Consider the following 26427-nt stretch of genomic DNA (forward strand, 5'->3'; position numbering starts at 1 on the left):
GGTTTCAGAAATCTACCTACTAACCTTGTGAATTATGATAAACACAAGAAGGTAAATCTCACAAGAATTACAAAAGTATCACAAGGTGGACTCAATTGTAACAGGGCAGTGAAAAATTTTATCTTCCTCAAGAAAAAAGAGGAACCTGTGGGCATGGGTACAGTAAGAACATCTACTGGTACTTTGATATCAAGCAGATGCATAAACAAAGATAAAAGCGATTCTGAGCAAGCCACATGCCTGGGGTCACAGAAGAAAAGGCAAAACTAATGAGGGCTGAGCTGGGAGGCTCAGGGAATTCAAAGCAGGGTTATCAGATAAACTCTCAACTTACCTTGCTGTCAAGTTAAGTCCTCCCAAGGAAGAGGCAAGCTCCATTGCATAACTCTAACCAATAAGGAAGAACTGATTAAAAGGCAGAAGTGAGAGAAACCAACAAACAAGTCCTGTCATCTTCAGGGAATGCTGAACAATCCATAGTATAGGGTTTCTCAACAGGGTGTCACCAGCATCCTAACTGTGCACTTCAGCATCCTGAGCCTTGCCCGTGAGACAGATGCTAAGCACTGTGACACCACTCCACCCAGATTTCCCAACGTCCTCTAGAGTCCCAGCTGAGAACCACTGGACCTAGCACTGGCCAAGATGCTAAAAGTCCTGCATTGCACAAAATGGCCATGGAGGAAAAAATGTTCAGTCAAAAATACCAATCATGCCTCCTCCATTAAGGAAAACAACTTGAGGAAGATGAATTCTATTCATGCAGAGAAAAAATAGGTTCCATCTGAAGACATGAGACTCAAAAAGTCAAGATGACACTTATTGGGCAATAATTGAGAATGGTCCTGATAATGAAGAACTGGGGAAGGAATTTTAAAGAAACCATGTAAAGTCAAAGAGGTTGAATTTGAAAGGTAATTACAAATAATGGAATAAAGGACTTGACAAAAAATGTAGAGTGGCCCAGCTCTAAGGAAAACAGGAAGACCAAAGCCAAGACTGACAGGAATTTACAAAAAATACTCCCATAAAAGTTCATTTTGGTTCTGATCAGAACCAGAGGTGGCCTGAGGTCAAGTGCTCAGAATTGATGGTGCAGTACTGACAAACCAAAAGAGATGCCTAAAGGAAAGGAGAACCAGCAACCCTGCCAGTCCCTTCTCCTGGTAGAGAACAGCAGACTTCTAAGCTAGGAAGTGGAAGAGGAGGAAGATGGCAATATTTTTCAAAACATGATCCCTTTCTGAGCCAAGGATGCTGCCCAGTTTTTGTTTTTCCTTTGGGCAGTGATGGGGACTGAGCCCAGGGCTTAATGCATGCCAGGCAAGCACTCTACCACCAAGTCATATCCCCAACCCTGTACAGTTCTTAAAAAGAGGAACAACCCATTCCCTAAATGCCAGCTCAGAGAGCTGGATGCCCACATGCCAACCATGTGGCAAAGTGTGGAGTGTGCAGAGAGGAAAAGGGGTTACCACCTGAACGCTGGCCCTGAAACCCCTGCAGATGCCCACTGCTTCAAATACCGAGGGCATCTAGAAGAGGAAGATTGTCAAGCAATGCACAGTCAGCACTCATGACCCAACCTGGATCTACCTATCTGCATTTTGACAAAAGTAGCCAAAAAAATCTGTTTCTTTTTTGTATGGTTCTTCCATGGGGCCTAGAAAGTTGACTGTTCAGAATCTCCCCCACACAATCCCCATTCAAGTCCACACAGAGTCCAGTGATTCCTAACCAGTTTGAGGTCAAGGTCCTTTTAAAGAAATCAGAAAAACTGGGTATAGTGGTATATTCCTGTAATCCCAGCTGAGGCAGAAGGATTGCAAGTGAGAGGCAAGCCTGGCCAATTTAACAAGACCCTGTCTCAAAAGTTTATACATAATATTTTTCCATTTGTACAGAGGTAATGCACTATATTAAATTTTAAGGTCTTATCTATGTGAGTTTGATTACAGAAACTAATATTCTCTAAATAAATAAACACATAAACCAGGCATGGTGGTATCTGCCTGTAAGCCCAACAACTCAGGAAGACGAAGCAGGTAGATCCTAAGTTCAAAGCCAGCCTAGGCAACTTAGTGAGATCTTGTCTCAATATAAAAAATAATGAGCTGGGGCTGTAGCTCAGTGGCAGAGTGCTTGTCTAGCACATGTGAAGCACTGGGTTCGATCCTTAGCACCACAGAAACAAACAAAACAAATTTAAAGCATTCTGTCCATCTACAACTACAAAAAAATTTTTTTAAATAATAATGTCTCAGGAAGCTGCTTAGTGGTAAATGCCCCTGGGTTCAATCCCCAATACCTAAATAAATAAACAAATAGAGGTAGGCATGTAACTCAGTAGTAAGTACCCATAGGTTTAATCTCTACTACTAACAAAAAATAAAACAGGGGCTGGGGTTGAGGCTCAGTGGTAGAGCACCTGCCTAGCACGTGTGAAGCACTGGGTTCAATTCTCAGCACCACATAAAAAATAAGTAAAGATAATCATGTCCAACTACAACTAAAAATATTTTTTTAAAGAAGAAAAGAAAACAAAGAAATCCAAAGCACTCATTGGCTCCTCCCCCTCAAAATGTATAGGGCCAGGCATGGTGACACATGCCTGTAATTCCAGCTATTTGGGAGGCTAGGGTAGGAAGAACCCAAGTTTGAAGCTACTTTTTGGCAACTTAGAAAGACCCTGACTCAAAATAAAAGAAGTGTTCAGTGATGAAGCACCCCTGGGTTTAATCCCCAGTACCAAAATATACAGGAATCCCCCATTCAATGATACCAACTAAGTCCCCTTCAATGCAGCCTAAGTGAGCAGCATGTACTGCCACTATGTTGGCCTGGTAACTTCCTCCTCTGTGTACTTTTCTAGGATGACTCCTGGAAGGACTTCCCTAACTGCCTTGCCTATCCCCAGCCCCAGGGCCCAAACCTGCTTATCTTTCAAGTCCTCCCTCAAAGTCCCTTCTTTTAAAAAGCCCCTGAGAGCCCTACATAACAGTGATGCTCCTTTCTCGCAACAGTCACTAAGGCATTTACACACGAGATACATAAATAGAGGCTGGATCACAGGCCACACATTTGAGGTATGTTTAATGACCATGCTAACCTGAGTTACTCAGAGCCAATGCTGCATCCAGTTCTGGGCTCTGGACTTTACATGATCATATAAAATGGAGGCAGTTCGGGCCAATCAAAACCACAAGGACCATGTCCCTACAATAAAAAGAATCAAGGATTTTCAGCCTGGAAACGAGATTTGAAAGTGACAAAACACCTATCTGTCTTAAAGCAGCTAAAAGGTTCAACTGTCAAAGGATTCATTTTCTATGAATGAAAGAAAAATAATAATAATCAGGACCAGTTACTTAGCTTTTGGCTCAGTGCTAGAATATTCTGATATTTAATGTAACTTCCATGTGGCTCAAGCATCCTAACCAGGAGGCAACAAGCTGCCATATCACTCCAGATACTCAGATAGGTAGAGGAGACAGAGCTACTGGCCAGGGTTATCAGGAAGAAGGCACTTATGACAAGAACTATGCCTAAAGTGCTCACGTCCCCTTTAAACCAATGCCTCAGGAGGAGGTAAAACTCACATACAGAAGAATATCAGCAGAGCCAAGTCAGAGATGCTTCTGATGTCACACCAATGCTAGGAACAGCAACTTTCAATACTACAGTTCTTGTTGAGTATAAGCAAGCATATTCAATACTACCGTGTCACACTGTATTTGTTAAATGGAAAAAGGAGCATTATTATGTCCCTAGAGGAACTATAGAAAGTATAAGGTCTAAAGTCCCTCCTTGGCTGTTGAAGTTGGGTTAGACGAGCTGACAAATACTGCTCTATGCACCTTTAGGTCAAAATAAAGGAAATCCAGAAGACCCCAAGCGGAAACAGCTACATGAAGAGGCTCTGCATGAAGGATGGAGAAAACCTTGAGACGAGATCAAGTATGTGGGAAACACATGTGGGAAATGTGTGTACAGAAACATGGGAGGGAAGAAATCAACGGGTTAAGCAAGCAGCCAGGAAATGAGCTGGATTGTTTACTAATGTTGGGCTGTCATGATTAAGTCCAGGATTTTCAACCAGGGTATATGTTAGAGTCCCTAGGGGACTGTTCAACTTACACATGCAGAGAGAAGAGGTGGGAGAGGGCAAGAAGGACAGAAAGACTAGCTGGTATCATACCCTACCACATCAACTTCCAGAGCTGGCTGGGCACCTATGTCTGAGAAATGCTTCCCAGGTGACTGCAATGTGTATTCCTGCTTAAGAACCAATATGCTGCCATGGCACACAACTGTAATCCCAGCAGCTTGGGAGGCTGAGGCAGGAGGATCAAGAGTTCAAAGCCAGCCTCAACAATTTAGCGAGGCCCTAAGAAACTCAATGAGACCCTGTCTCAAAATAAAAAATAAGGGGCTGGAGTTGTGGCTCAGTGAAACAGCACATGCCTAGCATGCATGAGGCACTGGGCTCAATTCTCAGTACCACATATAAATAAATGAATAAAATAAAGGTCTACCAACATCTAAAAAAATTTTTTTTAAATAAATGTATTGTGCTTCCATCTACAACTAAAAATATTTAAAATAAGTAAAAAAGGGCTGGGGATGTAGCTCAATAGTTAAGCACTCCTCAGTTCAATCCTCTGTACCCAAAAAAAGAAAAAAAAGAAAGAGCAGAGCAGCTGGGCATGGTGGCACATACCTGTAATCCCAGCAACTCAGCTGGGCATGGTGGCACATACCTGTAATCCCAGCAACTCAGGAGGCTGAGGCAAGAGGGTCACAAGTTTAAGACCACTCTTGGCAAGTTTGAAAGTCTGAGGCCAGATTGGGAAATTTAGGGAGACCCTGTATCAGGAAGGAGGTAGGGAGGAGAGGAGAGAGAGAGAGAGAGAGAGAGAGAGAAAAGAAACCCAAAGGGAAAAAGGGACAGGCTGTGGATGTAGCTCAGTGGTAGAAAGCCCCCAGTTCAACTCCCAGTGAGGAAAAAGAAATGAGTCAAGCAGGTGCTTGTTTCCTGTGTAGGATCCTAGGAGGGTTTAGCTTGCTCTGGAATAGCACTTATCAATATTCACAATGACAAAAACATGAACATGTACAGTATTTTCCCTAGTCCTCCAAAGTTAATTAAGTGTCTCTGTTGTGTCAGGAATGTTTCTAGGCTCCTCCTGTTTGGCCAAAACAACACCTGGCAGATGAGCCAGATGTCTGAGGAAAAGTACACAGAACTGTCTTAAATCTAAGCACAATGTCACTATCAAATACCAGCCACACAACCAGTAGGAAATAATAATGTGAAACAGCAAATCTCTACTTTTGTGTGACTCAAAGTGACCAATTTTAGCAGAAATGCAAGTTTTTCAGGTTTATTCAACACAATCATGAGCAATGACATTAAATCACAACTTTAACATGATTCCATACATTGCAAATCTAAACCTAAGGATTCAGAGCCCTTGAACACAAATCTCATTTCAATTAATACTCAATAGGGCTGAAGATGCAGCTCAGTGGTAGAGCACTTGCCTAGTATGTGTGAGGTCTTAGGTTTAATCCCCAGGACTACAAAAAATAATAAATAGAATTAATATTCAGTAAAGGGGGCAAGGACTCATGCCAACACATGATCCATTCCACAGACCAGGATATGCTAGCTAGCTATCTTATACTTAGTTTATTATCACAACTGATATACAGAGCTATTATCAAAACTATGAAGTCATTTCATTATCCTTTTTGTAAAAATCAGGACATGGGTTCAAAGTAACAACACAAAGGAGTTGGAAGGGAAAAAAAAAAAAAATCAACATTTAAACTAAGGTTCCTGTTACTCTACCAATGCCTCTAAACAGGCGAGTCACTACTGTGGAGGTCATTCAAAGAGAACACAACTAAAAGGAACAGAGGGCACACAGGCTTAAAGAAAGGCACTGCCTACAACATCCCAAGGCAACCATGACCAAGGCCCCAGCTGAGCAGGCTCTGGCACCAGCTCCACACACAGATAGCTTCTCACAATCTTCACTCCTGGAATGTGTTTTTGCCTCTATCTGAACATGGGTGTGCCTGGCATTCTTGACCTACATTGCATACTCCTGAATCCTGAATCCAGCACCACCAACTAGACTGACAGCTCCTTAAGGACTGGGCCATCAGTCTCTAAGTCTGTCCAAAACAGAACCAGAGACATAAAGCATAATATAGAATGAGTAAGCAGAAAGGGAACTGTGTGCATATCACAGGGGCTGGTGGTGTAGTTAAGTGGTACAGCACTTGCCTAGCATGCTCAAGAGGCCCTGGGTATAATCCCCAGCATTAAAAACAACAAAACAAACACATGGGGCTGGAGATGTGAGTCAGCAATAGGTAGAATGGTTGCCTGGCATGCATGAGGCCCTGGATTCAATCCCCAGCACCAACAAAAAAATAAAAAAATAAAAAATAAAATAAACATACATGGTAGCTCCTTCTGTAAGCTTAGGTTTGCTGTGTTAAGTTTTCACAGTAAGAGGTACAAAGGTGTAAAACAGACATTTACAAACCACCTCAGAAAAGGCTCAGGGACATTCAACTTCTAAGTTATACCCTCTTGCCCACTTTCTGAGTTCTGTCTGAGAAAGACATGGAGCCCCATCACAAGCACTGGCTTTGATATTAGCATCTGCTTTGGTTGTAAATGTGCCTTCTAGGCTAGGGGTTGTCAAAACAGAACTTTATCCTTTTATCCCTTTGCTGAACTCTGCTAAGAAGGTTGAGGCAAAATTTGACAAGATAATAATGGGCAGAAAACTGTAATCATCAGAGACCAGATTGTTAAAAAACAGAACAGGGCTGGGTTTAGTGGCACACACCTGTAACCCCAGCAATTCTGGAAGCTGAGGTAGAAGGATCACCAATTTCAATATCAGACTTGGCAATTTGACGAGATCTGTCTCAAAAACATAAAAAGGGCTGGGGTTACGGCTTAGTGGTAGAGTGCCCCTGAGTTCAATCCCCAGTACCAGGAAAAAGGGGGAAAAAAATCCAGGGCTGGAGTTTGATTCAGTGGTGGAGCATTTGCATTGTGTATATGAAACCCTGGGTTCAATCCCAAGCTCCCCAAAACAAACAAAACAAAAAAACCCTCAGAGCTAGGCACAGTGATGCACACCTACGTAATGCCAACAGCTTGAGAGGCTGAGACAGGGGATCACAAGTTCAAAGCCAGTCTCAGCAAAAGTGAGGTGCTAAGCAACTCAGTGAGACCCTGTCTCTAAATAAAATACAAAATAGAGTTGGGGGTGTGGCTCAGTGGCAAGGTGCCCCGAGTTCAAACCCTGGTATCCAACCCCCCAACAAAAAAAAACCCTCAGAACAAAACACAAAAAACCACCTACCCTGAAATGAATCCTCCTACTGTCTACCCTGTCCCTCACTAAAAACCAAAAGCAGTCATCTAAACAATCAGAGCATGACACTGAGAGCAGGGGTAGCTGGGCAGAGGGCTTGGCTCTGTTGCTGGTCACAGCAATCTCATCTATAAAATGGGGCCATCAGTGTGTGCTCTCCAAGGTTCCTTGCAGTTCTGGAGTTTTAAAGACACTGTGACAGGAGTCAGGAGGATAAACTGAACAGCAACAGAAACAACTTTCTTAACTTCTGCTTCAAGGCTAAAAAAAAAAGACAAAAGGCAGCAATATTATTTCTGGGACTGTAACAACTCATTCAAGGCTTCCTTCCCTCATTCACACCTTCCCTTGCCTTCCGTAGCACCCGTACACATCTTTGGACACAGTTCAAAGACAGTCCTTCATGTCGGGAAGGGAAAAAACAGTGAGAGTGTGAGATACTGGAAAGGCACATTTTGAGTTCAATTTTGTAAAGAAAACTTTTTTTTTTTTTTTTTTTAAATAAAGACGCTTTATTTACAGGTAATACAAAATAAACCACTGGATAAACTACTGTGTAGGGGGAGGCAATAGCCTCCACAAATAAATTTTTTTAATATTTTGTTTTTAGGTATAGGTGGACACCATAGCTTTATTTTTATGTAGTGCTAAGGATCAAACCAGGGCATCTAGGTAAGCACTCTACTACTGAGCCACAACCCCAGCCCACAAATAAACATTTTTAAACAAAGAAACTTACACATAGCTGGGCATGGTGACACATGCCTGTAGCCCCAGTAACTAGTTCTTAATCCATTAGTCTTCCTTTCAATACCTTTGACCTGAGTGAAGGTCCCTATTCTATAAGTTTTTACTGAGGAGAGTTAGGTTTATCTATATATTCCAGGCAGACTAAGGCCAGTTAGACAAGACACAAGCAGGCAAAACAAATGAAAAACCTGTCACTTTCCCTGGAGAGTGCAACTCAAACCTAAAGGTTACAGGAAGCTCTACAACCTGTACCTAAACCTTCCATAATGTCCCTTCCAGAGAACTTTGTCCTGCCAAGACTGGCTTCACAAGCTGAAGACTCCTAGTTCTGGAGGAGTCAGCTGTGTTGTACATGACAACCTGGGGCAAAACCAGGCCAGTTCCCCTGTGCTTCTCGAAAGCACCTCAAGGGTGAGCCTAACTAAAACTCAAGGAGGGAACAGCACAAAGTCAGAAGCAGGCTGCTTGTTTTGGGGATTTGGTAAGACAGTTTCTGGGACTCTTCAGGGCATCTCTGGACCATTGCCCACATTCTGGGGATGAAAAGTGATTCAATCTCACTGGTCTATATTCCAAGTAGGCTGAGGCTGGCTATAGAAAACACATGGATTGAACCCAGAGAGGCTTAACTACCGAGTCACATCCCCAGTCCTTTTTAAAATATTTCCTTTAGAGATAGGGGCTCTAGTTGCTTAGGGCCTCCTCACTAAATGGTTGAGGGTGGTTTTGAACTTGAGATCCTCCTACCTCAGCCTCCAGAGCCACTGGGATTACAGGCTTGTATTATCATGCCCCACCAAACCCTACTCATTCTTAAAGGGCCAGATCACATTCCACCACCTTCTCAATGTCAGGGTCTTTCTCTCCCCTGCAGTCTACCATTCAGCAGGCCATGCAGCACTCATCCCAATAGGGCAGAATTTCTTGGTTCCAGGTGTGTGCTGTTTTTCTTCTTCACTGATCACTTCAAGGGCTGGGTCCAGAGAAGATGCCCCTTAAACTGAATCTCAAAGGACAAGAAGTCACCCTGGCATAGAAGAGATAGGACAGAGTGCAGTGGTGTATGCCTATAGTATCAGCTACTTGGGGGAGGAACACAAGTTCAAAGCCAGCCTCAAAAAAAAAAAAAAAAAAAAAAAAAAAAAAAGAATTGGTGATGTAGCTCAGTGATAGAGTGCTCCTGGGTTCAATCCTCAGTACTGAAGAAAACTGGAATTCCAATCAAAAGACCCAGAGTGGGCGGGGATATAGCTGTGTCAGAGTGCTTGCCTATACACAAGCCCTTGGGTTTGATGACCAGCACCACCAAAAATTAAAAAAAAAAAAAAAAAAAAAAAAAAAAAAAAAAAAAAAATCCAGAGTAAACAAAGCATGCCATGTTTAGGGGATTTCACAGGCAAGTGGGGAAGAGACAAAATTGAAGAGATCAGACCTTGAAGGAACATGCTTAAGAATGTGGACATGTGAACTTGTTAATCCTGCATCCCAGTCTCACCCCTGCTATACTGCATACATTTAATCTCTGAGCACAGAGCCTGAGCATGTGCATTTCTCTCCAGCTCCACACACAACTGATCAACTGCTGGCCAGGAATGGTGTGGGACAGAGGACAGGCTGACTGGAATCTGATGCAGGTGGCCCATGCAGATGGGAATGGCCTGAACTAAGCAGCAGCAAAGAGAACTGTTGGAAGACAGGCAGAGAACAGACCTGGATAGTATAGTTCAGAAGAATCTAGTAAGTGGATAGACATAAGAGGAAAGAGTTCAGACAGCTACCCAGTTTTCTTCCTTAGGTAACTGAGTAGACAAGTAGACCATTAACTAAGTAAAACAAAACATGATGAGAAGTAAGGGGTCAGAAGGAGTTTCAAGAAAGAGCTCAGGATTTCATACGGCTTCAGGTCTATGTACCATTTCAAGGAAAAAAATTTTTTTGTGCAGTATTGGGGACTAAACCCAGGAGCACCCTACCACTGAACTAGATTTCCAGTCCTTTTTTTTTTTGGAGACAGGGTCTCACTAAATTGCTGAAGCTGGTTTCTAACTAGAAATTCTGCCTCAGCCTCCCAAGTCACTGGAATTAAAGGTATGCACCAACACACCCAGCTTCACCAAAAACTCTTGACATGGTTGAATACAAGAACCTAGGCTTGGGTCAGGCACAGTGGTACATTCCTGTAATCCCAGTGACTAGGGAGGTTGAAGTAGGAGGATTCCAAGTTCAAGGCTAGCCTCAACAACTTCGTAAAGCCCTAAGCAACTTAGAGAGACCCTGTCCCAATATAAAACATTAAAATAGCAAATGACTGGAAAAGTAGCTCAGTGGTAAAGTGCCCCTGGGTTCAATCCCCAGTACAAAAAAAAAAAAAAAACCTAGGCTCAAAAGGGATATCTCTAAGTTTTAATTCCTAATTTACTATTGTAGCAAAGAAAACAAATATGTCGTGAACATTTCATGACAGTTCACAATACAATAAGAATACTTTCAGGTGACTTCATCTAATAATATGAAATCAACAGCCTCTTTCGTAATTTACATTGGATTTGTTTGTTGGGTTTTGTTTTTGCAATGCTGGTATCAAACCCAGGGCCTCACATGGGCTAAGCAAGCACTCTACTGTTCACCTACTTCCCCAGCCCCTTTTTCTTTGAGTTGAAACAAGATTAGGAAAAGCCCCACTATTCTGAGACAAGTGCTTTTATTCTTACGTATATCTTAAGGAAAAGTCCCAAATGTTTCAATAAGTAAGTGTATGTTCTTTCCAAGCACCTGTATCAATCTTCTTTCCATACAAAAACATTTACAAAGAATACCATTAAGGAAGGCTGAATTAGTCCCAACTTAAGGATAAAAAAATACAAATGCTTTCCTCAGTCCCCAAAACCCTAAAATTCATTTCCAAAATGGACTCAGGCTATTTATGCAGGTATAACTTTATCTGTAAAACTCCTCTTTTTTTTTTTTGAGAGAGAGGGCCTCACTATGTTGCTGGTCCAGCTGGCTCAGCCTCCTGAGTAAATGGGATTACAAGTGCACACCACTATGCCTAGCTCTTCTCTCACCTCCTAACACAACTACCAGATATAGTCATTGCTCTATAGTGTTCATTACCCAACCTCAAAGAATATAAACCTGTACTCAAGAGCAAACTGGTTCACTGCTTAGGAAAAATTAATTCCAAGGAATGAACTGCTATTTAGCTGCTACTCCTACTCACATTGCTTATAGACTGAGAAAGTACACCAATATGGAATTGAGTGAATGTTATTAAATAGCATTAAAAGAATACTACAACTCTCAAACTCCTATCTCACCAATTGTGCCATAAAAACTAATAAAATATTCCCTCCCTTCCTCTAAATTCACAAATTTCCCTTCTGGGAAACTACTCAATGAGAGGGCCCCCAGGGGAGATGTGTGCTATGTGAGACTAGAAACAAATAAATGATCAAACAGCAATCAATTTCCCTAAGTCTGGCACAGAGGTTTTACTTTTGGCTTTGTAGCTATTTCCCTGTCCAGACTAAAGCAATAGTTACAATCTGTGTGTTGCCAACAATGCTGAATTAGCTGTGTGCAAATTAAAATGTACTTAATGTTTTTTTTAACATTGTAATCCCTTAAAAGTTTCGAAAAAAGGGTTCATCTTTTTGGTTATTGTTTTTGAAACTAAAGACTTTATCATACGCACTTTACCTAAAATAACTTCTCAGACTAATATATGCAAACCACTCAATTTTTTAAAATTATTTGTTTATTTATTTATGCTTCTTTGTAATACTAAGGATTGAACCCAGGGGCACTCTAACTGAGCTACATCTCCAGCCTTTTTTATTTTTTGAGACAAGGTCTTGCGAAATTGTTGTGGCTGGGTTTGAAATTGTGATCCTTGCCAGCACACTATGGTGCCTGCCTATAATCCCAGCAGTTCAGGAGGCTGAGGCAGGAGGATCTCAAGTTCAAAGCCAGCCTCAGCAACTTAGCGAGGCACTAAGCAACTCAGTGAGACCCTGTGGCTTAATGGTTAAGTGCCCCTGAGTTCAATCCCCAGTACCCACCCACCCCAAAAAAGAAAAGAAACGAAATTGTGATCCTCCAGCCTCAGCCTCCCAACTAGTGGGGATTACAGGCAAGCTCCACTACACCCAGTTTACTCTACTTCGAATATTGTAATTTTTAAAATATTTTTTCAGTTGTCAGTGAACCTTTATTTTACTTATTTTGAATATTGTATTTTATACTATCTGCAAACAGTCCACTGTGAGTTACAAAGAAATCTTCAATATCAAGTATCCTGGAAAAGACTTTTTGAGGAAATCTAAAATTCTTTAAGACATAATTAATTTGATCATTTGTTTTATATTTGGTTTTCTGCAGTGCTAGAACTCATGCTAGGTTGTGTTCTACTACTGAGCTGATTCCCAGCCTGGTTGCAGTAAGGGGGTTGTTCATTTTCTGAAATAGGATCTTAAAATTCTGGGCTCAGGTAATCCTGCATCAGCTACTGGACCTTATACCAACCCTGGCTAATCTGACCATCTAAAATGTATTTGCTTGCTCTGCATGAGGCACTACTGTACTGACTAAATTCTAATTCTTCACCATCCAAAATTCCTTTTATTATTTCCGCTCCAAGTACTAAAAGATCATTGGCCAACATGCATCAAGTTTTCTTTTGTTTTTAAACTAACCAGGCTTAAACACTGTCTCTGAGAGATAATAATCAGCAGCATATAGCTAGCAATTCTCTATGAATTTAAAAAATGGACATACTCCTCCATGGAACCTTGAAGTAGGAAATGAAGACACTATGACCAGGAACAAGCAATTGGGGACTGGGAGCCAGGAAATATGCCTCATCTCTCCAACATTCTATTATTCTATTTTAGGTAACTCTCCTAATCTATCCAAACTTCACAAGTGTCTCACTTTATGTGTGAAAACAAAAATGACAATACACTTTTAGTGTTGAAAACATAAAAAAGAGTTGGACATAGTAGTGCACTCCTCTAATCCCAGCTATTAAGGCAGAAGGATCAAAAATTTGAGACCAGTGTGGTCCTGTGTGTAAAAATTTTTAAAAAGGAATGGGACCTGGCATGGTGGTGCATGCCTGCAATCCCAGCAATTCAGGAGACTGAGACAGAAGGATAGAAAGTTCAAAGCCAGTCTGAGCAAGACCCTCAGCAACTTTGCAAGACCCTGTCTCAAAACAAAAAAATAAATATGGCTGGGGATGTAGCTCAGTTGTTAAGCTCCCCTGGGTTCAATCCCCAGTACCAAAAAATAAAAATAGAAAAAGGAATGGGGATGTAGCTCAGTGGTAGACTGCTTGCCTAGCAAGCACAAGGCCCTGGGTTCAATACCAGTACCCCTCAACACCTCACACACACACACACACACACACACACACACACAAAGGAAATATTTATGTAACTAGACTTGCAGTTAAAAAAAAACCTCTGGCCTGGTGCTGTGGTGTCCCAGCAACACAGGAGGCTGGGGCAGGAAAATCACAAATTCAAAGCCAGACTCAGCAACTTAGCAAGATCATCTCAATTAAAAAGTGAAAAGGGTTGGGACTGTGGCTCAGTGGTTAAGCACCCTGGGTTAAATCTCTGGTTTAAAAAAAAAAAAAACTCAGTATTACATATGTTTCTCTGAGCTCAAATTTTTTAGAAACGCACAAATAATTTTAAAACCATAAGTCTCCTCTCAGACCCCTGAGAGCCTGGAGGGTTACAAACTGAATCGACTGAACTAGATTAAGGAGATACTGGGTAGAATTAGGTATCCCTGCAACTCAAATTCAGAGCCCAGTGTAGGAAAGACAATCTGTAATACAAATCAGATTCTGACAAGAGTCAAACAGAAACATAAAATAACTTCAGTGGTCACACAGAGGAGGAAAAAACTCATTCTGATGAGGGATGGGGAGCTCACAGAGTAGCTGGCTTAGGAGCTGAACCTAGCACTTCCCTGGAAGGAAAAAGTGAGCAAACACTATGTGTAAAGGGAGACCACATAACAAGTTTTGAACTGAGTTAGATCACAGCTCACTCTCACCCTTGTAGCCTGTGACAAGTCAAGGAATCTCTCTGCATTCCCTTTTCTCATTTATAAAATGGGAATAATAATATCTACTTCAAAGGGAGGATTAAGCATGATCATGAATATAAAGTACAGAGTTGCACAGAGTAAAAGCTGGAAAAATGGTAGCTGCTACTATTAGGTGGAGGAATAGTGGAAAAGCAAAGGATGAGAACAAATGCTTTCAGCCTAAGAAAGGTCTGGCATGCCAAGAGGTTAGGATTAACTGCTGAGGACAATAAAACCATAGAGGTTTTTAACAGGAGAGAAAGGATTAAATATTTGCTTTAGAAAAAGAACTCTGGGGTCCATGAAAGTAAGACAGGGAAAGAGTGGCTCAAGAGGGCACCTCTAAGAGAGGAGGGTGGTTAGATTCAAGCAATTTCTGTAAGATGAGGAAGCAAGTCACACACACTCAAAAAATCTTTCTTAAATTAAATCTCCTAATCTCATTTGGTATGTAGGGGGATAAATGAATAACAATACTTTCATTAGGGTGAATATGGTGGTATCACTGGCAGAAAAGATAAGGAGAGGTCTGGAAACTGCTGATTATTCTTTTGTGCCCACTTCCACTCCAATTTTATAAAGTTTAATGTACTCTCTAGCCCTTAGTGAAGAAAGGAAACATTCCCAATGAAGGAAGGCCCAAAGACTGTAAGTTCAAGTTCAATATCTAGTTCTACCAAGTACGGGTCTGCCCAGAATGAACCCCAACTCCTTATGCACCCTCAGGAACTAGGTCCCTGACCTTTTGTATTTCCGGCTCGGTTGCAGTTCCGTGGCACTACCCGGCAGCCGACTAATAAACGTTAGCTGGGTTGGCTCAGGAGGACGTCGGAAAATCCACTAGCAACCTAAATCAATTTAGCACCTGTGTTCCTCACCAAAAGAGCCAATTAGCGAGAAGACACCCCGCTACATTCAGGATCCAAAGTATGCGTACCAAGTTATTTTTATAAACTTTGGCCCGTTTTGATTCGAACGACAGAAGCCAACCCCCACCCACCCCCCAAAAAAATGGCACTTCAAGAGGGAAAGGAGATTGGGATGACTAAGTGGTAGATAGGGGAGATCTAGAAAGAGTAACCAGGCACGATTGGGGCCGACCCCACGCCTTCATGGAGTTGGAACTAGCCCGCTGTGTGACTCTGCAGTCACAAGGCGACAGTTTGCTAGGACCAGCGTAATTTCAAACGACCCACCAACAAACTGACCTAACTTTGGCCGCCTGACCGCCTCCTTTCTTCCCCAGCCCGGGCCTCCCAGCCTGCCGGCCTCTCCAGAGGTAGAGAGGGGCTCCTGTCCGGCACACCGCGGGTCAGGGCGGGGCGGCTCCGCAGCGCGGGCTCCCAGCCGGGTCTCCGGCACTTCGTGTCTCGGGCCTTCCCCGCAAGTGCAGGGTTTGGGTCCTCCCAGCCCGGTCCTGGCATCAGCGGCACCCCCAGCCCGGGCCGCAGCCGCCGCAATGGGGACCCGCCTGGGCTCCGGGAGGAGGGTGGCATGAACGCCCCAGGCTGGGCGGAGGGGCGGGCGGCGGTTCTCAGCGCGGCCTGGCGATCCCGCCCAGGCTGCGGCCTAGGCGGCCCGGTTAGCTCCTCAACTCGCACGCGGCCCGGCGGGGCAGCAGAGTCACGCAGGAAGAGAGGCCGGGTTGCGGCGCCCCGAGGAGCCCCGGCCCGCTGTGGGAGCCCCGGGCTCGGGACGCCGCCCCCCGCCCGGCCGGCGCCGGAGAATGGCTTTTACCTTCATCAGCCTCCTGCTGGCCGCCATCTTGGATCTGGTGCTGCTGCTTTCCCAAAATGCATTGCGGCCGGCCGGGCGGCTGGAGCCCCCGCACTTCCTGGAGTGGGGGAGGGGCGAGCGAGACGAGGTGCCCCTGCTAAGCGAAACTCCTACTGTGAGTGGGTCAAAGGGCTGGGTTGGCATGGGTAAACAGGTGAACCGGCAGACAAGCAGAGACCCAGTCTTCTTGGAGCAATTATGTGATAATTACAAATAGTGCTTGACACATAGTAGGTGCACAGTAAATTTGGTTGCATAAAATAGCTGAATAAGTAAGATTATATCTGGCACTGCTAAGCTCTGTGAAGAAATTAAAACTGGGGCATGAGAAAGTGACTGTGGGGACCTACTTTTCATTGAGAGGTCAGGGAAGCCTCACTGAAGAAATAGCATAAGAATAGTTAACACTGGAACCTACCTACTAATTGCCAGCCCCACCCCTTTTGCTTTATTTTTCTCTAATACTGGAAATCACCCTATAATATGGTTACTGTTAATATTCCCATGTGGCGGGAAACTAACTTGGCCAGGGACTTGCCCAAGATCATCAGCCAGCTAGGAGCAGAGGTACTGGGTTCCAGGCTGGGCTTTTGGTTTCAGAGCCAATGCTGGAACCTGAAGAATAGGAAGAACAGCTGAGAAGATTGAAGAATGTTTCAAGCAGAGGAATAAGTGTTGACAAGGATCATTAGATTGTCTGAGTGGTCACAGTGTATTAAGAAAGATTAAAGGGAAGGGAGGCAAGTGATAGACCATGAGAAGCCCTGTAGAAATGGGAGTGGGAGCCAGGCCTGATGGCACACGCCTGTAATCCCAGTGACTCCAGAGGGTGAGGCAGGAGGATCATGAGTTCAAACACAGCCTCAGCAGCTTAGCGAGGCTCCAGTCAACTCAGCAAGACCCTGTCTCTAATAAAATATTTAAAAGGGCTGGTGATGTGGATCAGGGATTCAATCCCTAGTACCAAAAAAAAAAAAAAAAAGAAGAAGAAGAAAAGAAAAAAGAAATGGGAGTGGGTTTTTATTCCATGTACTATGAGAGGTCTTTAGGGTGTAAGTATGGACCACGTGGTCAATGCACATATCTAAAGATAAGACTCCAATTAGAGAATGGAAATGGGTAGGAGATAAGATGGGAAGCAAGGGCCACTTTGCTGGCAGCCTGTTGCAATAATCCAGATGATGATAATTTGGACCTTAGGTGGCAGTGAATGTAGAGAGAAAGGAATAGGACACATACAGGCCTTGTTAAGGAGTTTTTCTTCATTCTAAGAACACTAGTTTTCCCACAAAAGATGAGAAGGAAAGGAAACTGGAATAATATAGCCTAAGCCAGGTACAGTGGTGCATGCCTATAATTCTATTTGGCGGGAAACATGTGGCAAGATTGAACCAGCCTGGACAACTTAGCAAGCTCCTGTCTCAAAATAAACCACAAAGAGTTGGGGATGTAGTTCAGCAGTAGATCATTTACACAGCACTACACAAGACCCTGAACTCAATCCCTGTATGGTAAAAAAACAAAAAAGAGAGAGAGAGAATATAGCCTAGAATAGAGCTGGCCTCCCACATTGCATCCTGGAGACCCAGGCTTGACCCAAGGAGGGAGAGAGAAATGAGATGACAAGCCTTATACTATCAGAAACCCTACCTTCCTTTTACAGTAGTCCCCCCTTATCCAAGGTTTCACTTGCCAAGTTTATAGTCAACCATGGTCAGCCATGGTCTGAAAATATTAAATGGAGAAATAACTTATGTTTAAATAACTTTTATTACAGTATTTTGTTAATTGTTCTCTTGGAGGGTGAGAATTGAGGATTGAACCCAGAGGAACCCTTATCACTGAGCTATATCACCAGCCCTTTTTATTTTATTTATTATTTATTTATTTATTTATTTATTTATTTTTGGTACTAGGGATTGAACCCAGGGGCATTTAACCACTGAGCCACAAAGTCACATCCCCAGCCCTTTTTATTTTTTGAGACAGGGGCTCAATAAGTTGCTGAGACTGACCTTGAACTTGTGATCCTCCTGCCTCAGCCTCTCAAGCTGTTGGGATCCCAGGCTTGTGCCACTGCACCTGGCTTATATTTGTTCTGTTTTATTAGTTACCATTATTTATCTCTTACTGTGCCTAATTCATAAGCTAAACAGTCAAGCACTACTTAACATCCCAATGATGGGCCACATATATGATAATGATCTCATAAGATTATATCATAGTGACATTATAGCTGTATGATCAAACTAATTTGTATAAATATATTCTACAATGTTCACAAAATGACAAAATTACCTAATGTTACATTTCTCAGAATGTGCCCCTGTGTCTAATCAACACATGGCTATAAGGGAAAAAGACATACATAGGGTTTGGTACTATCTGCAATTTCAACCATCCACTGGGGGTGTTAGAATTTGTCCCCATCCAATAAGGGGAATCTTGTACCTCTCCCAAGGGCCAGCACACTGAGTGCTCAATAAACATTTGAAGGACTTCACCAGCTTTCTAGAGTCATGGGGGACTTGGAAACCTGGGGACTGACTCCGTGATCCTATAGTGAACACAGGGCCTGCACTCAGTAGGCCCAGGTCCAATAAAGAAGACCACTTTATTGGGAACAGCTTCCCTCTGTGGGGGAAAGGAACCCTTGTCCTGTGAAATACCAAGCCAGTTGAGTAAGTACAATTCATACCTTTGACCTTAACATGCAAAGCTTGGAACAAAGGTTAAGATTGGAAGAGAATGAATGTCAAGGGCTAAGCCTTTGCTGTAGCATCTCCCTGCATATTCTCTCTCCCCGCCCCCCACCCTTCAAGATGACTCCCTTGAATTCACTTTTTGCAGGTGAGGAGCTGAGGTTCTGAGTCTCAGGGTGTCAATGCTATACAAACACACAGGAAATGTATTCAGCTCCAGTGGAAAAGTTTCCTGGCCTTTGTGACTTTTGGTGCCTCTCTCAACTTCTAAAACTTTCATTGTTCCTTGTAGCAAGGCTGGTTTCTGGTCAGCTCCCCTCCTGTTAGCCAAACCTTGATTATTCAGACCAGGGTATTTTGTGCCTCCTCCCAAGTCTCCCATCAGAAGTGCCTTTTTTCTCTTCCTCATTCTCTTCCTTCCTCCTGGACTCCCTCTTACTGTGCCTTATTTAGCACCACTTACACTTACTATATAGAGTTCCTTCCTCCAATCAGCACAGCATCCTGAGCACTTAGCTACTAGTTCTTAGGCTTAGATCCAGAGAAGGAGATACTTAGGCAGCACCTGCCTCCAAGGAGGCATCCTCGTGAGATGCTAAGAATGCCAGAGGGTGATGAGGGTTTGGTGAGGTATAGAAGCTCTGAGGAGAAGCCTGACAGAGCTAGGGAAGAGGCCAGGGATGGAAGGAGTTCCCCAGGAGGTGAAAAAACAAGGAAAACAGAAGAGTATGCTGAGACTCTATGAAAGTGGTTTCCTGGGTATGGCTATAACCCTAGAGATTTGGAATGATAAGGCAGAAGGATTGCAAATTTGAGGTCAGTCTCAACAACTTAGCAAGACCCTGTCTCAAAATAAAAATAATAATTTAAAAAGGACTGGGGATGTAGCTCAATAGTAACATGCCTCTGGATTCAATCCTCAATACCAAAAAAGAAGTGGCTAGTATCACATCACCCAAGTAGGAAGCTGGGTACCAGGAGTTATACCCACATCTGATACATAATTGTTGAAGCTCTGTCTTTACCTCCTCTGCTGACCCAATGCTTCATCTCCTTTAATCCCTCCTTTCCCACAACCAGTGTTTCAGCCACAACTCATCCCCTGCCTTTTCCTATGCTGCTGTCTGTTCCGGGGATACCTGTGTCAATCCCTGCCCCAGTACCCCTATACCCATCTGAAAAAGTGCTATTCATCCTCAAAGACTCAACTTACTATGATTCTTTGCATTCAGCACCTCATTGATGCCCCAAAAGTCCTCTAAATTTGGAATTACTGTCAGGTCTGTTTACAGAGGAAGAAATTGAGTCTTAAGCTGTTATTCAACTTCTCAGCCACTGGGCTGATCATAAGCTCAAACCCAAGTGTGCTCTTGGACTGTGAGGGTCAAGCCTGGGGGATTTGACTGACCTAAAGAACTCCTTCCTTCTGTCCTTTCTTATTCCTTCCTATCCTCTTCCCTGGTTTCCTTCCATCCTCTCTCCTTTCTTTCACTCTCTTCTCTGGTGAATTCTCTGTGTTCACTGCCATGCCCCCACCAGAATGGATGTTCAACAAATATTTTAATGAAGAACTATCCCCTAACCTAGAGTTAGAGCCAAATGACAGGACGATTGGTCATTTCCATTGATATCTATGGGGAGGAGGGCAGAGCCTCGTGTTTTAGACTATGGAAGAAGGAAAAGTAATTGGAATAGATCTAAATGGGAAAGAAATGGAGGTGCTAGAAAATGGAAGATAGGTCTGTCCTGGCCACAGTGGGGATCTTAAGAACAGTGATGCTGCCAACAGCAACAGGGTTCTCAGGCAAATAGGAACCACTTGTTCAAGGGCCTGAGGATCATAGTAACTTTCAGGCAACAAAAACCAGCGGGGTAGGCTCTACTATCCCAGACACAGGTCACAAAGCCCTGACACAAGTCCCTGAGTGACCCTGAGCAGTTTCCTCATAAAAATAGCACCAGCCTCCTTGACTGCACTAAGGATTGAAGAATGAAGCATATAAAGTGCAGGTGGGAAAGGGAATGGTCACCTATAAAGGAAAATGCATTGGGGGACTGGCCCAGGGCTACCAGGGCAAGAAGCCAACCCGTGGGTCAAGGAGCCCCAACTGGAAAACTGATACATGTACTGCCCCTTCCTGGAAGCTAGTATGTGTGCCACAGTCCCTGCCCAGGAGGATGCACCCATCCAGGACAGGTCATAAGGAACCAGGACGTTGGGGCAGAGAATGACACATTTCCCCTCCAGGTATCCAGCCCCCTCCAGGAAGGGTTAGTGCTGGGGGGTGAAAGTAACTTGCGTGGTTGAGGTCTGGCTGGGGCTGCTCCCTCTCTGAGCTGTAGTTTAATGAGGCTCATGATAGTATGGTCAAGTATCAATGCAAGAAGGGTGTGGGCCTGCCCTGGGAGAGGAGAGATTTAGTCTAGACGATCAGACTACAGTGGTTCGGGGGCTTCGTATTCTCAGGCCCTCTCCTCTTTCTGCTCCCAGCTTATATGTCTATCTCCTCCTCTGGAAAACCTGCTCTGATAGGGCCCTTCTCCCCATTTTTTACCCACAGCACTTGTCCAAGCTCTGATTTTACTATGTTCCCTTATAGTTTTTTGTTTTGTTTTGTTGGAGTACTGGGTATTAAACTCAGAAATTTTTTTTTTATTGTAAACAAATGGGATGGGGCTGGGGAGATAGCTCAGCTGGTAGAGTGCTTGCCTCGCAAGCACTAAGGCTTTGAGTTCGATCTCCAGTACCAAAAAAAAAAAAAAAAAAAATGGGATACATGTTGTTTCTGTTTGTACATGGCGTAAAGGCATACCATTTGTGTAATCATAAATTTACATAGGGTAATGTTGTTTGATTCATTCTGTTATTTTTTCCCTTCCCCCCACCCCTCCCACCCCTCTTTTCCCTCTATACTAAACTCAGGAATTTGTGCATGCTAAGCAAATACTCTACTACTATACTACATTCCCAACCTTTTTTATTTTTTATTTTTTTTTGAGATAGGGTCTCACTGAGTTGCTCAGGCTGTCCTCAAACTTATGATCCTCTTGCCTCAGCCTCCATAATAGCCAGGATTACATGTGTACTCCTTAGAATGGCCCCTCAAGGGCAGAGAGCCTGTCTGCCTCTATCTTCTTCAGTTGTGTATTTATGGAGTCCCTGCTGTACCAGTTACTACTCTAGAAACTGAGGAGACAGCACAGAATAGACAAAAAACACACTGAAACAAAGATAAGGGAAGTGGAAAGCTGGGGTTGAGAAGTTTAAAGCCTTCCTGTTGGCCTCCATGACAGAACTTGTGCCCTTCTCCAAAGCCAGGTAAATTCTACCAAGCTCAGAGTTTTAGAAGAAGAGCAGAAATGGAGCCGGGCTGGGCTGGGAGGGGAGGGATGTGAGTCAGGTCACCAAGGATCCCAGACCCCCATAACTCCAAAGGCCTGGAGCTATGGGAAGAAGCAACAGAGAATTCAGGGCTGGCAATGTGAGGGAACACATTGTTTTCTCTCAGGGTCAGCAAAATCATGGAGTGTTGGAATGAAGTTTTTTGTTTGTTTGTTTGTGTGTGTGTGTGTGTGTGTGTGTGTGTGTATCTACATAATAGACAGGCCTCTAACCCAGGAGTTTTCAAAATCATTTCAAAATAAACATGTTTATTAAATCAAAGTCCTCCTTGGAACCTCATAAATGACACTAATGATTGAATCTGAGAGTGTCTTTCAGTTCCCAACATATCCATTCCCCACAGAACTGTGGCATTTCAAAGGAATCCTAGAGCCCTAAGGAACAAATTTTTTTTTTTTTTTAATGAGAGCAAATCTCTTTTTTTTAACTTCACTTTATTTATTATATGGTACTGAAGATTGAACCCAGTACCTCACATGTGCCTGGCAAGCACTCTACCACTGAACAACAACCCAAGCCCAGGAACCCAGTTTTAAAATCATCCATGAGATCTGGGGAGGTAGTTCAATGGTAGAGTGCTTGACTAGTATGTATCAGGTCCTGGGTTCAATCCCCAGCACCAAACACAAGGAAGGAAGGAAGGGGAGAAAGAATGAGGGGGGATGAGAGAAAGAAATAAAACTGCTGATGTCATGCATCCCTTTCATTTTATTTATTTTATTTTATTTATTTATTTTTGGTCCTGGGGATCAAACCCAGGGCCCTGTGCTTGTAAGGCAAGCACTTTATCAACTGAACTATCTCCCCAGCCCCACCCTTTCATTTTATAAGTGAGAAACCTCAACCCAGAGAAGGCAGTAATGTGGTGAGCTAATGTTAGTCCTCCTGCTTTGCTTCCTAATCTGTGACTCTTTCTCATATATTCTGGGCATGGTAATGTGCTTGGGCTCAATGCAAGGACTTAGTGGAGACCAAGGAAGACATGGTCCCTGCTCTTCTCAAGTTCAAAATTGATGGGGGTGACAGGCAGGTCACTGGACAATCACTATGCAACACAATGAGTACAGGGATGGTTGAAACCCAGCACTGGGGAAATCCTGCTTCTCTCATCCACTCAATCACCTTCCAGAACACCTTTGATATGCCACAGAGTGTTATCAGCCTAGACAGCTACCAGATGGTAACCATGGGGATCCCAGAGACTCACCCTGCCCTCCTGACCTAACAGTTTGAGTTCCCACTCAAGCCTGCAGCAGGACCACCAGCCTGTGGAACCTCACCCACCACCCTGAAATACAATCTAACTCTGCCATAGTCACCTAAGTGCCTTGGAAAGCCACTTGCTTCCACCTAGCCTCAGATCACCCTCTGTAAAACAGGGATATGGTGAGGAGTCCATGAAAGCAGATCTCCCTGGGACTACCACATCCAGGGGCCCAGCACCAATTAAAAGCTAAAGCCATCTCTGCCCCCCACCTGCCACCCCCACCCTCACTCCACATCCTACTCAACTCTCAGGATGAACATCTGGAATCATAATTCCTAATTCTTGTTACTTACCACTAACCAAAGACATTTCCTATGGGTTCAGGGGAACCTGATTTGAAAAACTTGGGTTAGTGGGAAAAGTAGAGCCAGAGGGCCAGATGCTGAGCAAACACAGCAATGGTGAAAAGTCTCAGGTGCTTCCTGTCAGGCAGACACCACAGATTGAGAAGCAAAAGCACCTCTAATCTGGTCTGGAGGTACCAGTTATTCATCTGTGTCTTCCACAGGAATGGTAGAGAGGAGCCAGATTGAAGTAGGGTTCCTGAGCTTCTAAGCCCCATAAGTGGCCCCATAATGAGGCAATGTGTTTGTGTGTGTGCAGACTATAACCTGGTGCTCCAGCCCTTGCTTCCAGGTGGTATTTGAATATTGGAGCTAGGCAGGCTAGGTAGCCAAGTTGGTTAGTGCCCATTGTGAGTTTCCTGCTTGTCTGGTCCTGGGTTCTTATGCTGCCTGGCTTAGGAGGAACTTTTCACTTTCACCTCCTTTGATCCCATTCTGGACAGAGTCACAAATATGTTTCAGACATATCCCTTCCCCAAAGGAATGGGGCAATCACCGTTGATATGGGAGCTATAGCGTCCTGGGGAGACCAGACCCAGCTCAAAGAGTCAAGAAAAGCTTCTGGGAGAAGGAAATTGCTAAGCTGAGGCCAAAGGACAAGGCAAAGTGAATAGTAGATGAGTGGACAAAACAAGGGTTGAGTGGAACCCACTATTCCAGATGACCTTGAACAGAACTCTTGATCTGTTGGGGCTTAAAATTTCTCATCTGTAAAATGGGCACAGATGGTTTAAATAATCTATGGCATGCATGTGAAGCACAGAGCACAGCACATAGTAGGTTCTTAGTCTGTGGTGGTGGTGGTGTCACTTTTTTGTTGGGTGAGGTGGGTAACCCATGTAGAGAGAATCACACATGCAAATGCCAGAGACCTTTGAGCCAGGAGCCTGGATAAGGCTTGTGAAAATCCAGACTAAGCCCTGGGTAGGAGAAATGGGATCTTATACAGACTTTGGACCTGCCTGCACCTGGGTCAGTGGAGTCCCTGTGTCCCTCTAACTCTCTGGGAGGCTGGTTCTATGGCTATATGCATTGTGTTGAGACTGACAGATATGAAGCAACTTGCCATGGTCACTCAGCCAAAAAATGGTATGACCTGGAAAGAAACTCAGTTCTCTGATGCTTCCTTCCTCCCTGAGCTCCAGGGAGAATAGACATTGCCTGTCCTATGTCCACATGGCAGCTTTGTCCAACCTCAATAAAATCCTTTCCTCAAAGACCTCAGTTTCTTTGAGATTAAAAAAGGGACTCAGACTAAAATAAGTGAGCTGATTACCAGGATACTTTTTTCTGTTCTGGGTTCTCCCATCTCATTGGACACAGAGGACATGGGTGTTCAGAAAGATCAGGGAACTCTGTGAGGTCACACAGCCCAGATAGTGTTGCATTACTAGCCCTTTTACAAATGACAGCATGGAAGTGGTAAAGGAAGCTGAAACCCTTTTGGAATCCAATGACCTACCAGCCCTAACAATCTGACTAAATGGCCCCATAGACGGCCATGGCAAGTACCGCTGTCTCCTAGGATGTGGCACAGGGACCTAGGTGGGCCTATAGGGGTCCCTGGCTTTATCTTTCAGGGAAGTGGACAGCCCCAGGCACCCAAGGGACAGACCAAAGGGTGGACTGTGATCCCATGGTGTGCCTGAGGGGGCAGCAGGCCCATTCCTTGACCTCCTTCACTGCCTGACTGATGGTCCCACATCTCTGGATTCTCCTTGACCACTCTCTGTCCGAAGCTTTGAAATGTAAGACTTCTCTCTGGGAAAAAGATTGGGGAGGAATTCTCACAGCTGACCTCAGATTGGTCAATTGGAGACAGAGTACCTTAAGGACTCCAGAGAGAGAATTTTGCAGGTTTGAATCCCCTTAGTTACTCCCAAACTGTGTGGCCATGAAGAGTTCTTTATCTTTCTGAGTATCCTTGGCAGTTGATGGTAAGGATGACCCAACAAGCCAGGTGTGGTGGTGCACGCCTGTAATCCCAGCAGCTCAGGAGGCTAAGCTGAGGCAGGAGGATCTGGAGTTCATAGTCAGCCTCAGCAACTTAGCAAGGCGCTAAGCAACTCAGTGAGACCCCCTCTCTAGATAAAATACAAAAAAGGGCTGGCTCAGTGGTTAAGTGCCCATGAGTTCAATCCCCAGTAACACCCCCCACCCCTCTCAAGCAAAAAAGAAAAGAAAAGAACAAAAGATGAACCAACAAAGCACTGGGGTTTGGGGATGTAGCTCAGTGGTAGAGGGCTTGCCTAACGTTTGTGAGCTCCTGGGTTCAATCCCCAGTACCACACCAAAAACAAAAAACTCACTGAAACCAAAAAATACAAGAAACACAAGTCAGGGCTCTGATCCTCACAGCTGCCCTTCTCCTGTCACCAAATCCAAGTTGTGGATCTTGATACTTTTCATCTGTAAAATGGGCATGAAAGGAATTCCATAGATGATGTATGCTAGTGCTTAGCACCATGGGTTTCTTGGAAGAATAGATGCAGTGGAGTACAGACATCAAATACGCCCTCCCGTGAGTGGTATAGTGCTCAACTCCCAAGTTTAGGCACTCTTGCTGTAGTTCCCAGCCACCTAGGTCAAACACACTGCATGAACCCCTGGTAGGGAATTGGAGACAAGGCACTCAAGGACTCCAGAGGAAGAATTTTGGAGACCATCTGTGACCTTG

At 43.9% G+C, this 26427-nt stretch overlaps 1 protein-coding gene across 2 annotated transcripts in view; it reads right to left on the minus strand.

Moving 5' to 3' along the window:
* The window catches only part of UBE2L3 (ubiquitin conjugating enzyme E2 L3), a 58408-nt gene extending 42336 nt beyond the window's left edge, over positions 1 to 16072 (minus strand). The window contains exon 1 of one of the 2 annotated variants that reach the window (XM_079152158.1): positions 15996 to 16072. In XM_079152158.1, coding sequence (XP_079008284.1) covers positions 15996 to 16022 — 27 coding nt within the window. In that variant the 5' untranslated portion in view covers positions 16023 to 16072. The remainder of the gene's footprint in view (positions 1 to 15995) is intronic. The other variant, XM_079152157.1, reaches the window with a different exon arrangement.
* Between the last annotated feature and the right edge of the window lie 10355 nt (positions 16073 to 26427).

Source organism: Sciurus vulgaris, assembly GCF_902686455.1.
Source record: "Sciurus vulgaris genome assembly, chromosome: 8".
In the NCBI taxonomy this organism is placed as follows: domain Eukaryota; kingdom Metazoa; phylum Chordata; class Mammalia; order Rodentia; family Sciuridae; genus Sciurus; species Sciurus vulgaris.